At 36.4% G+C, this 13,300-nt stretch overlaps 1 protein-coding gene across 1 annotated transcript in view; it reads right to left on the reverse strand.

The window, feature by feature from the left end:
- Positions 1–13,300, reverse strand: part of ABCG2 (ATP binding cassette subfamily G member 2 (Junior blood group)) — a 105,961-nt gene that overhangs the window by 18,054 nt on the left and 74,607 nt on the right. The window contains exons 8-12 of the mRNA XM_044681513.1: positions 10,841–10,945; positions 9,923–10,173; positions 5,824–5,906; positions 3,855–3,944; positions 385–509 (exon numbers count right to left, since the gene is read on the reverse strand). Of these exons, the coding sequence (XP_044537448.1) occupies positions 385–509; positions 3,855–3,944; positions 5,824–5,906; positions 9,923–10,173; positions 10,841–10,945 (654 nt within the window). The remainder of the gene's footprint in view (positions 1–384; positions 510–3,854; positions 3,945–5,823; positions 5,907–9,922; positions 10,174–10,840; positions 10,946–13,300) is intronic.

Genomic DNA, 13,300 nt, shown 5'->3' on the forward strand with positions numbered 1-13,300 from the left:
GAAGGGGATAAGAGGAGTATGAATCAGGCAACCATGTTAAAAATGTATATTAATAAATGTTAAAAAAAAAAGGATGTTAGCTAAAAAAAAAAGTAACTTTTTATCTTCAGGATCAAAATTTAATATTTACATAAATAGAACATATATCTTTTTGTGAAAATATGCCTTTTATAGCACAGGGAAGGCAGGGGAAGCAGGAGATACCTGGGAATTTTAATGTAATAAAGAAATTTTTTTAATTAAAAAATAAGTTCAACAATTGAGAACCTACTATATGCTGAGCACTGTGGCTAACTTGGGGGGGGGGGAAGCAACAGGTAGAGATCCTTTTGTTTCTTCTAAAACTGAAGTGCTTTAGATAAATCTTGTCTTTGTGTTACTTACCTAACATAAAATATGTTATACAAGTGAATATGATGCTTGGCAACATTCTCATAGGGAGTAAGTCAGATAACAACTTCGCGAAAAAATATGAAGAAACTCTGTAGTAGCCACTAACATACTCATGTCTAAAAAAGAACAGAATAAAAACAATTATTTATATACAGATATAATAACAAGGGACAGTTTAAATAATACATAAATAAATGATAAATAAATAATAAATATGAAGAAACTCTGTAGTAGCGGCTGACATACTCATGTCTAAAAAAGAACGGAATAAAAACAATTATTTATATACATGTAAACATATTTATATACATATATATAACAAGGGGCAGCTTAACAATTTAGCTTTTAAAAGGTTCCATGAACTTAACATCACACTTTGAACAGCAAATTAGAAGAAATGAGAAACTATTTTATTAAGCTTTTACCCAAGAAGAAATTCTAGAAAGGAGAGAGAAGAGAACAATATATACAATGGCAACTGAGTAAATGAAGACAACACCTCAAGGGGAAAAAAAACCACCATGAATAACACTGGTACCAAATTGTTCATGTCAAAGCATAGATACTTCTTTTCTGCTAACAGAAAAATCTAAGAAGTGGCACATGCCTTACTATCAGAGCCAATCACTCTAATCAGTGTTTCTGCTTAAGTGTTTTGGAGTAAAGTACTTGAGGATGCACATGTGGATATTTGTTGGAAAATGTAAACTTCACAATGTTCACAAGAGAAAAGAAATCCTAAAGCACTAAAGAAAAAAGTCATCAGATAGCCTAGAGGCATTATGATATTGGTGAAAAAAAGCAAAGTACCTGGAGTCAAGAGATAAGGAGGGGACAGCTAGTTGACTCAGTGGATTAAGAGCCAGACTAGAGGTCCTGGGTTCAAATCTGACCTCATGTTATTTTAGCTGGGTGACCCACGGCAAGTCACTTAACCTTCATTGCCAAGCCCTTGCCACTCTTCTGCCTTGGAACCATTACACAATATTAATTCTAAGATGGGCCATAAAAGATTTTTTTAAAAAGAAAGACAAGGATTCAAATCCTAGTTCTACTACTTATTTACTATGTGGCTATGAACAATGAAGTTGGGGTGCATTATTTGTATATAAATGTAAAATATATGCATATATTATATATTAATATATTTTTATAAATATAAAAGTGTTACACATCTTAAAGTATTTGTAGATAAATGGGTTGATTCAGATGTCCTCTAAATTTCTTTCAAAATATAAATCTAAAGAATGAAAAATAATTTTTTAAAAAAGCTACCTCTTGGGGAAAAATCACTACCTAAACTTCTGTGAGTTATAAGCACTGCATAATCAGTATTTTTAAGACACAATTATCAGTCGGTTATTTATTAAATGCCTATTATGTGCTGAGCACTGTGCTAGGTGCTATGGAATAAAGGAGAAAGGAATAAAAAAATTCTTATATTCCCAAGAAGCTTATATTATAATGAAGGAGGCAATAAATACATAGACAAGTATACACAGTATAAATATGAATTATATAAAATACTTAAATACAAGGAAGTCTGGAAAGAGACATTAACAATTTGAGAGAATCAAAAAAGGTTGCATGCAGAAAACGGTGCCCCAGTTGCACTTAAAGAAAGAGAAGTGAGGCAGAGATGAGGAATTTTATGAAAACAAAGTGGGTGCCCATGGTTTTTTATCTGTTATAAGAGGTATCTTGATAGGGAAAGTTATATTCAGAAATTAATGTAACATAAAAATCAAAGGCATCAATAAAACATAGTTAAAAACATAATTATGGTTGTTATACTTTTTTATTTTACCTGTCAAGTTTAATAACAATTTATCTGATTTCAGCAGAAAATTTATGTGATATAATATATAATAATAATTTATCATTGTCATGATTTTGTATAACTATCATAAACCAACAATAAAACTGACATTTTCTTTAAGATGGCCAGATGCTGATTACTAGCAGCTAAAGGGAGCTGGTCACTAAAATCTTGCAAGTAGGTTATCCCTGATTTGAGTTCCTCCACTTTCCCTCTGCTCCAAGGCTATTTCAGAGATTAATCATTCCTTTCTCCAGAGTCCATTCCTCCCCAATCAGAGGCTCTGATGGAGCAGGACCTCCAACCTTACTGACCAGATTCCTTTTCTCCTTCTGGCTGGATGCTGACTTCCCCTCCTCATTCTAATCCTTGCCAAAAGGACCCCAAGATCCCTATTTTGCCCCTTGGTCCGTGGCAAACCTATGGCACATGTGTCAGGGGAGGACACTCTGAGCCACCTCTGTGGGCATGTGTGCTGCTGCCCCAGCACAGGGTTCACCAGTTTGTTCCTAGGAAGCTAGAGGGATGCAGGGACAGGCTGCTCCCCTCTCCCTCTCCATGGGCACCTGAGGACATTTTTCACATCACCCACCCCTCGCCATCACTGCCCTAGATGGTACCCTACCCTAACCTCCCCTCCTTCTGAGAAGTACATAGCACTGGAACTAATCACACTGGTTGGATGAACAGGGAGTCACTGACTGGTAAGATGGAGAACCCCTAAAACTCATCATGCATTCTGCCACTATATCCAGAGTCCATTAGACTTCACCAGCTGCACTGTCCATTTCATTCAGACCTCCTAGCATTGCCATCTGACCAGCTAATGCACTCTAAACCAGGCTCCTTTCCATTGAACCTATAACAGAACTTGTCTAAGAATTATGGCACCCCCCCCCCAAGCAAAATGGGAGCTATTTGATATCAAATAATCAAACAAACATTTATTAAGCAACTATTGTGAAAGGCATGGTGTTAAAGGCCAGGGAGCAGCATTATGGGAAAAAAAAACTGTTCAAAATTACCTGCAGTCAGTCACATTCCTTCTGTTAAATGATTTTGTATATAAATGACAAAAGGGATAAATTTGATATCTGGATACAAAAAAAAGATAAAGGACTGTCTCTGCCCTCACAAAGAGCTCATGATCCAATGGGGAAGACAACATGCAAATAAATACATACATACAAGTTATATTACAAGATAAATAGAAAAATTTTAAAAGGAAGGATTTAAAAGGGATTGAGAAAGGTTTGCCATAAAAGACAGGATTTAGTTGAAACATAAAAAAAGCTAGTGAAGCCAGTAGGCAGGGAAAAGGAGGTTGTGTGTACCACGCAAGGGAGACAGCCATAGAAAATGTACAGAGTCAAGAGGTAGAATATCTTGTTAAATAGGACAGCAAGGAGGCCGGTGTCACTGGACTGAAGAGTCTGTGGCAGAGAGTAAGATATGAGAAGACAGAAAAGGCAGAAGGGATTTCGGTTAGGAAGGGCTTTGAATGACAGAGAATTTTGTATTTGATCCTGGAGGCAATAGGGAGTCACTGGAGTTTATTAAGTAGGAGGGATGACAAGGTCAGAGCTACACTTTAAGAAAATTCTTTAGTGGCTGAATGCAGGCTAGAATAGAGGTCACTTACATAAACAGCTTTTTTTCCACCACCAAAAGCTCCACTGCGGAAACACTGCTAAAACACTGGTTGTTGGTCAGGAAAAAGAGCACCCCAGCCCTATGAAAGAAGAAATTGTTCAAAAGTTACCTGCAGTCAATTGCGTGCCCTATGATAAAATGATAGGATTTTGTTTATAAATGATGACAACAATAAATCTGATTTCTGGTCAATATTAATCACCCCCTTCTTCCACTCATCTGTGCAGCATCAAACAACACTAACCAAAACCTGGGTGAGAACATGCCATTTCTACCATAGAAGCCAGATTGTCCCATCTGGTGGTATTTTTCTTTGTAGTGGATTTCTAACACCCAGCAGCCCCAGTCTTAAACTGAGATTAAGGTAACATTCTATATATATGATGATATCTGGGAGATACTTCATAGGATTAGATTTTCCATGTAACAAGGCTTATTTATCCCCTTCATGTAACAAAAGTTATTTTTAATTTTCAAACATCTTGGATGGAAATCTTGCTTAAATGTACTATGCACTTCCTCAACCTTCATAAACAGAGTATGCTTTCCTTTCCTGATGACTCAGGGTCATCATAATGAATACCTTAATGCAATGATGTTAAAAATACTTAATGACAGTTTTTCAAATATGAACTACTAAGTTTTCTTGAGTTCTTAAAGAATTCCTTAACTCTCCACTCAGTATCTGATGTGAAACAAAAAGCCAAACTTCCTAGAAGCATATTTAAATAAGAAAAAAAAAGTAATGACTGAGAATTCCTCTACTTTTTTTTTTAAATCCTGATCTTCCATCTTAGAATCAACACTGTGTATTGGTTTGAAGGTAGAAGAATGGAAAAGGCTAGGCAGTGGGAGTTAAGTGACTTACCCAGGGTCACACAACTAAAAAGTGTCTGAGCCCAAATCTGAAGCCAGGACCTCTTGACACTCAAACCAATGAACCACCTAACTACCCCACCAAATAAAGCACTTCTGAACACAGCTGGGATGATATCTGTTTTGGGACTGATTCTCAAATGCTTTTGCTCTCAGCTATGTTCCAAATTAAGGTTATTGGTTATATGATTGCCAAATAAGAGAACCATTATTGTATAATACAGAAAAGTCTTACTCATATGCAATCCAAATAATTTGATTTTCTTCCAGAGGTAGAAAATAAAGGAAAAGAAATAAAAGCAAGAGGATATAAAAGCCAAAAATGCTCACAGAATGGGAGAGGATGTATATGGAAGAAGAAAAAAAAAACAACAGAGAAAAGGGAAGGAGAGAAGAGTGGGAACAAAAGGCAAATAGAGACAGAAAAGGAGGGAGAATGGAGGACCAAAGAAAAGTGGGAAAGCCAATACCATAGAGGGCAGTACACAACAGAACAGCAAACCTGACTGTCCTCTACTATGAACTCCAACCCAATCACCCTCTCATGTAGTTTCCAAAACCACCAGAGTGGAAATAAGGAAGCCTCAAAGCTTTGCTAACACTAACAAGTAGATATTTGTGTACCACTGAAAAAGGTGAGCACAGTAGTGTTAGTGTCAAGAAATGATGTTTTATTCATGTCATATGGCAACAAAGCTTAAAAAAGGGTAATTGTTAACAGTTCTTCCAGAGTTCTCATTCAGAGAAGAAACAAACAAAATTGCTTTGAACATGATGCAGAACACTGTACTTGCTTTTTTCTAATATAAATACAGCTTTGTATTTTTATGCTACCCTGAAACTGGGCAAGAATCCCAATAATAGTAGTTATCATCCAATAGAATGACCAGAAAAAGTTGTCCATTCAAGTGGAGCAGTTAAAAAAAAAACAACAACAAGAAAACTGATGAAAATTGACCACCAATTCTCATAATTCAATTTGCTAGCTCAGCTTCCTTCAACTCAGGGATGACATTTAGCTCTTTACACACTTGAAAAGTATTACAGTTCCTTCCCAGAGATCCTGGAGCTGGGTTACTTACCTATTCTGAATTCCAGTAGGATCATTCTTTAGTCCATAGAAAATGCCACCTACAACCAATCCTAGGAAAGCTGTGATGATTATCTTCATAAGAAAAAGGATAGAAAAGAAAGAAGAAAGAATGTTGCAATTAGAAGCAAAAACAAATACCTCATCTATTTAAGAACTGAAGTTTAAAAATAACTATTTTGTCACTAGATTACAAGTCATTATAAAACATGAGGAAAATGTTGGATTTCCCCACCAAACTGATGTCTATGGCATTCTTCAAATCAGAGTACACCTTAACAACATCTTGAGTTTATGTAATGAAATGATGGGACATATTAAAAAACTGGAAGTTTGGTGTAGTAATATGGAGTATATCTCAGAAGCAGGAAGAGAAACAATAACAATGGGCAACTTATTTGCCCAGATACTATTCTGTATCCCAGGCAATTTTCTCAGACTATAAACTGTATTGGTAAAGGAAGTATCCTCAAGTTCCCTGTACACATAAAATCAGAGTACTAGACAACTTCAAAAAACCATTCAAAAATATTTTTAATGTCTTTAAATGAGAGAGAATAGATTGTTCTATTTTTAAAAACTAATAATCAGAAGATCTGAGTTCAAATTTGACCTCACATACTTTCTGGCTGTTTGAACCTGAACAAGTCACTGGCGTCACTGGCATACAGAATTCTCATGGATATTTCTTCTACCACTGTAGATCAGCAACCATTCTACCATCTTACTTGCCCAGAATCATGTAGCCAGTGTGTCAAAGGCAGGGGCACTAGAACCCAGACCTTCATGGCTATAAGGCTCATTTGACAATGTCATGTGGCCTTATTAGACTTTGAGCTTCTAAAAAGCAGATTGAAAGGTATCCATCTAATAGAAAATGGCTGAACAAGTTGTATTATATGACTGTAATGTAATACTATTGTGCCATAAGAGAAGGAGATCAGTACTATTTCACAAAAACCTGGAAAGACTTACATGAACGGATGCAAAGTGAAGTGGGCAGAACCAGGAGAAAGTTGTACATAGTGATAGTAATATTATATGATGATTTGAATGATTTAGCTATTCTCAGCAATACAATGATCCAAGCTAATGATTCCAAAGTACTAATGATGGGAAATGCTACATATCTTCAGAGAAAGAACTGATGGAATCTGAATACAGATTAAAGCATACTATTTTTAACTTTATTTTCTTCATGTTTTTTTTTTTGGAAAGTGTATTCTTCTATAGCATGACTAATATGTAAATGTTTACAGGACTGCACATGTATGATTCAGATCAAATTACTTACCATCTCAGGGAAGATGGAGAGGAGGGATGGAGAGAAATTGGAGATTTAAAAACTAATTTTAAAATTGTTTTTACATGTAATCAGAAAAAAAATTAAAATATTATTGGGAATGCATGGAACTTTTCTATAACACTAAAGGTATAATTTTTTCCACTATAGTATTTTACTTAGTTTTGTTATATAGCTTATACTTGGCTTCTAAGCTCAAACCCTTTCCCTTTTCTAATATTATAATTCAAGTCCTTCATTCCTTTATGTGGGGGCTGCTAAATCACATGTGACTACAACACATTATGGTTCCTCCATTTTTGAATTCTTTCTTTTTGAATGCATGCAGTATTTTTGCTATGACCAAAAAATTCTGGATTTTTGGCTATGATGTTCCTGGAAGTTTTTATCTTGGGGTTTCTTTCAGGAGGTATCAAGTGTATTTTATTGCTAATTTGCCCCATTTCCAAGAGATCTGGGCAATTTTATAATTTCTTGAAACATTTCTATGCTCTTCTTTTTGATCATGGAATTTGAAGAGTCCAATGATTCTTAATTTTTTTCCTCTTCAGTCTATTTTCCTGTTTAGTTGTTGATACCTATGAGGTTTCTTACTTTTTCTTATTTTTTTCAGCCTTTTGACTTTATTTTAGTATTTACTGTTGCCTCATAGAATCATTGACTTCTATTTGGTCCATTCTAATTTTTAGGGAATTTGTTGCTTGAACAGGATTTTGTATCTGTTGTGGCAATTTTCCTTTCCATTTCTTTTTTCCATAGCTCTCATTTCTGTTCTAATTTTTTCCTCAAGTTCTCTCATTTCATTTACAAAAACATTTTAAACTCTTTTTTTTTCTAAATCTTCTTTCAACTCTTCTGAGAATTCTAGTTGAGTCTGTGTCTCAGTTGTATTTTTCTTTAAGAAGTTGAGAGTCATTTTCTTTTTCTGAGTTTGTGTCTTGAGTGACTGTCACTATAATGGTTTTTGAGGGGGTTTTGTTTTTGCCCTTTCTTCTAGCCTACTTCCTCATTTCACACTTGAGGTTAGGGATAACCAAGAAAGTACTTCCAAAAGGAAAGTCTGGGCTAATTCTGTTGCCATCTTGGGATAGTTATGTTGACAGGCTGGGGACCTACAAGCTTTTAGTGTTCCCAGTGGTCTAATCCAGGACAGGATCTGATTGCTGTCTGAATTCTACAAGTTCTGGGTTTGGGTCTGAGTAAGAATAGACTGCTACTGGAGAGCTCTGTTGGCTCAGTGGCATTGATCCCATTTCTGGTCTGGGATTTCCATCCTGGTTATTCCTCTACAGGCTTGGCTACATGTTCAAAGTGACCCTCTACTTTGCCTGGGGTCTGAGCCACACTGCTGTTGCTGCTGGTTCCTGAACTCCTTCCTTTCTCCATAAACCACCTAGGATCTTCCTACCTGGGAATGCCACTGCTGTGGGCAAGTCCCTTTCTCACTCTGCCCTGGATCTGTAACCCAGGCCTGAGTTGTTGGGGGGAAAAAACTATCAGTCTGAACCTGTCTACATAACAATGGTCCAATATAGATCTGGGTTCAGTGTGGGACCTCCTTTTACTCTGGTGCACAATTTCTCCACGGACACTGGAGTGCTCCTAACCTGACTTTTCCCAGGATCCACAGACTTCCCTAGGTCAGTCTTCCTAGGCCAATGTGGGCTGGACAAATGACTCACTATGACTTTTTATGTATTTCTCCATCAGTATTCAGTTTGGGGCATTTTCTACATCTGTTTGTACAAGAGGGGAACTTAGTTATCATGATTCCTTTCATCTTGGCTCCACTCCTTACCCCACCTCTACCAGTGCCTATCTTTCAAAAAGCTGCATATAAATCATCACAAATCCAGAAATTTCATTTTGACTGTGTTCAAACATGACTGGACACTGTGTGGGAAACATAATGGTACGTCTATAATAAGCAAGTCCAAGATGATCCAAATTTAACTTTTGTTTGTAATATATCAATCAGGGCCATCACTGTTCTTGGATGGGCCCAATCAGTTTAGTAAAATGGTACCATAGGAATGAAATCTCCAGGAGTGAGGTTAAAGATACATTCTTCATGGCATAAAGCTATAGGCGTATTTAAAAGGGAGATAAAGAGTAAGACTGATTTTTTCACAAAAATTATAAGAAACACCCAAAGCAGTGCCATCCTGAAGATTCTCTAAAATTCTTCTTTGAGAATTTGCTTCTAATCCACATGAGACAATTAGTGTCATCACTTTATAAATGCATTTGTTTCTGACAGAAAACAACATCTTCTCAATTGACTACCCAACCTATTTATCATAGCTGGTTCTATTTGATTTTTGAATGTTTCTAAAAATAAAACTATCCTGCAGAAGAAAAAACAGCATTAATGAAGATAATCAAAAAAATCTGCTGGCGTGAAGGCAAATCCAAAAAGAGGTTTCCTCTTAGAGTGATGATTATGTCACTGGAGTGAATCTAGTGCTTCCCTCAGAGGCTACACTGAAGGAAATAAAATTCCAATGAACTGCTTTCCTAGGCTTTCATAATGCATAAAAATGATTTTGAACTATATTGATTCATCCTTTGAGACAATGACATAAAAAGAGAAGGGAAAAGGAAAGAAATGGCATGAGATCAGGAAGGAGGACAAAAACCAGAATCTATAAAATTTATCAGTCATACTTCTTATTTTATGTGGACCCTAACTTTGTCTTATAGTAGGAACGGTCTCAATCAGTACTTCACAATTTACTTAAGATCTGTTATGATCACAGCCATGTTTGAAAAGATGTAGCAACTTTACCTGAGCTATGGAGGCCTGTGGGCTACGCAGTAAATTTGTGAATGACCGTTTGGACACCCATTTGAGTTGATGACAAAAGGAGGTATTATACGTTATTTCATGGAAAGCAGTAGTCTTCATCTTTTTATGCCCCACAGAGAATGTATCTAGTGCTGCTTTAGTTTCCTTGAAGTAGGTAGAATTAATATAAACCTCTGCTAATTCATCTATAATGGGTTTATCTTGCTGAGCAGGTTCTGAATTTTTCTTAGCTTTGGATTAAAGAAAAAAAGCAAAGTTGAATTATTAAAAGTACAACTGATGTAAATAATTGCTCATTAGTTTCCCTAATATTCTCATTTCAAAACTTTACAAAAGGAAATTATTTTAAAGTTCATATTTAATTGACAAAAAATATTTAAACTCGATCTTCTCTCAAATGTTGATGAGCTTAGGTAATCACACTTTGAAAAAAGTTAACAGCATTACTTTACTAGCTAGAGTTATTATAGCTCCAGAAGTGAAGGTTTATACTCTATTTTGGATGTTTTAACAAATAATTTTTGGTTATTCGCTTTTTGTGATGAACTCAAATCCTCATTTTAATATTGGTCCTTGATATCAATTATGTGGAAACTCCTAAATCCTTATGCTCAAGTTAACTGACAACAACAAAAAATTATCACCAAAACTAATGTTCCATGCATATATTGTCATTGATATCTCAAATGGGGTACAATATAAGTAGCAAATATCTTACTGACCAGCCAGCTGGAACTCTACTGAAATTGAGATGATAAAATTGGGTGTTTACGGCTTATTTAACACCTATATAGCAAGACCCAACCCAATGTCTTCATGTTTCTTAACTTCAGGAAACTAGTATGGATTTAATGCTAAGAATCTCAGAAATTCATCAATCACTTTCTACATCCTTACCTTCACCAGTTCCTTCTTCTCTGTTTAACTGCACAGCAGAAGAGTCTCCATTAATGATATCCAAGAAGAAATCTGCTGGATTATTATAGGGCTCACAGTGATATCCTATAAAGAGAACCCAAACATGGCCAAATTCAGTAAGTGGGAGTAAAGTTAGGGAATGGGAAGTAAGTTAGTAGGGATCTATGAGGAAGAAACAAGGGCAAAGAGTCAAGAGGCACAGGGTTCAAAAATCTTGCCTTTCCTTTTTTATTTATTTTTCTTCCTATGCATACTAATAATTCAATAATGCAGATTCAATCAGTCTTCTTAGCCAAGCAATTACGCCGTACACTTGCCTATATGCTGAACGAGAATTATTATATTGGGGCTTGAATATTTCTTCCCTCTGACATCCCCACATTTAAGACAACTCCTCTCAAATCTGGCAGGACTCACTTCTGGGAGTGAAAGGAAGAAATGGGGGAAGGGGGAGGGGAGAGTGAGGAAAAAGAACAAGAGGAAGCTTCCCATGGAGCAGAAGGAGTAAGCAGATCCACCCTGTACCCTGGCCTGCCCTGAGGAAAGAACAGATTTACCAAGCCACAGCCTGCTGTTCAGACATCGGGGTAGATAATATATATGTGCTTGTGTTTCTCTGTGAGTGTGTGAGTGTGTATGTTCACAAACACATATAGGTACATATGCAAAACAACCTTATATACAGAATCAGCACATGAATTTTTCTGACATTTTCTCTACCAACCCAGACATAGACACTGAGATTGCTCCTTTTCCTACATAATCTACCTCAATCTAAACCCTAATTTTTTTCTCCTTCAACACAGCCCCCTATATGGATGAAATCAACTTAAAATGTACATGGGAGAAAAAAGGAGAGGAAAAGCACAAAACATGATTTCTTCGGGGACTCTATATCCTTCTAGGATTAGCTGGTCAGTTGTGTCCTATTCTTTGCAACACCATTTGGGGTTTTCTTGGAGTAGAGTGGATTGCCATTTCCTTCTCCAACTCATTTTGTAGTAAAGAAGCTGAGGCAAACTGGATTAAGTGATTTGCCCAGGGTCACACACCTGGCTGAGGCCAGGTCTTCCTGGCTGCTGGCCACTGCACCTTTGTCAAGGTCTACTTCTATTTAATACAACTCATTGATTCAAACATTTATGAAGGGCCTATTATGAGAAGCTGGGAATGCAGAGATAAGAACTGAAATAGTCCCTTCCCTCAAAGGGCTCCTCCCTTAAGGGGTGATCATATATACATAAAGAAGAAATATACAAAATAAGGCATGAATGAAGAAAAGGAGAGAAAGGGCTCTAAGGATATCTAAGCAAAGAAAAAGTACTATAGTACTATCAAGTGAGAATTCAGAGATCAGGACGTATTTCGATTTTATCATTCTGGAATATAAGAGGTGCTTACTTAATAAGTGTCTATTGATTAACGGATTCAACAACAGAGATAGGCCTTAAAGGAAGAAAAGGAATTTGAAAATTAGAGATCCAAAGTACATTCTAGGTAGAAAGACAATTTATTTGAATGCCTTGAGGTAGGAAATGGCATGGGGATTTTGTGCAACAGCTAGTAACACAGTATGGCTGATCTAAAAATGAAGTAATATGAAAAAAAGACTTCAGAGCCAGATTATGGAGGACCTTAATACATGTTGAAGAGTATGAACTATAACTTAAAGAGATCACAGAGAGCCACTAAAGATTTTTGGGCAGCAGAATTATTACATTAAGCAATCAAATTCCCTTGAGGACAGGGAAGAAGAAGGTTAGAATGGGAGTGGGAAGGTGGTGTTGGGACAGTCAATACAGAGAGAAATAAGTAGAGCTGAGAAATGATTAGGAGTCAGATATTAGTGCTACTACTCACTAGTTGCATGACTTTGGGGAGAACCCCTCTCCTTTATGGTACCTCCAAGTTCATTCACTCCATAATCAACTATTATTTATCAATTGCTACTAAGGAAATTATATTATATACATTTAACTTCCATAATATGAGAGAGAGAAAGAGAGAGAGAGAGAGAGAGAGAGAGAGTGAATATAATTTAAGTAGTACTAATAATTCCATCTGCCACTCCACTATTTGAGTTGGAGTGAACATAAAACTGGCACAAGATGGAATATGGGACTTTGTTNGAGAGAGAGAGAGAGAGAATGAATATAATTTAAGTAGTACTAATAATTCCATCTGCCACTCCACTATTTGAGTTGGAGTGAACATAAAACTGGCACAAGATGGAATATGGGACTTTGTTGCTCCCTCAACCAGTCTCAGTTCCTATATGCGTCTCACTATGTGGCATCTCAAAGTGGTATGAATCTAGAATTTCTTCTTCATCCTACCTACCATGTATTCATTCTTTTCCCTTGGATAGGTAGAGCCAATGAGAAGGATATTTTTAGTTGGCTTTCCTAGCATTCAAGTTTTCTCTTTGAGGAGGGAGCC

Source organism: Gracilinanus agilis, chromosome 6 (genome assembly GCF_016433145.1).
Source record: "Gracilinanus agilis isolate LMUSP501 chromosome 6, AgileGrace, whole genome shotgun sequence".
Taxonomy (NCBI): domain Eukaryota; kingdom Metazoa; phylum Chordata; class Mammalia; order Didelphimorphia; family Didelphidae; genus Gracilinanus; species Gracilinanus agilis.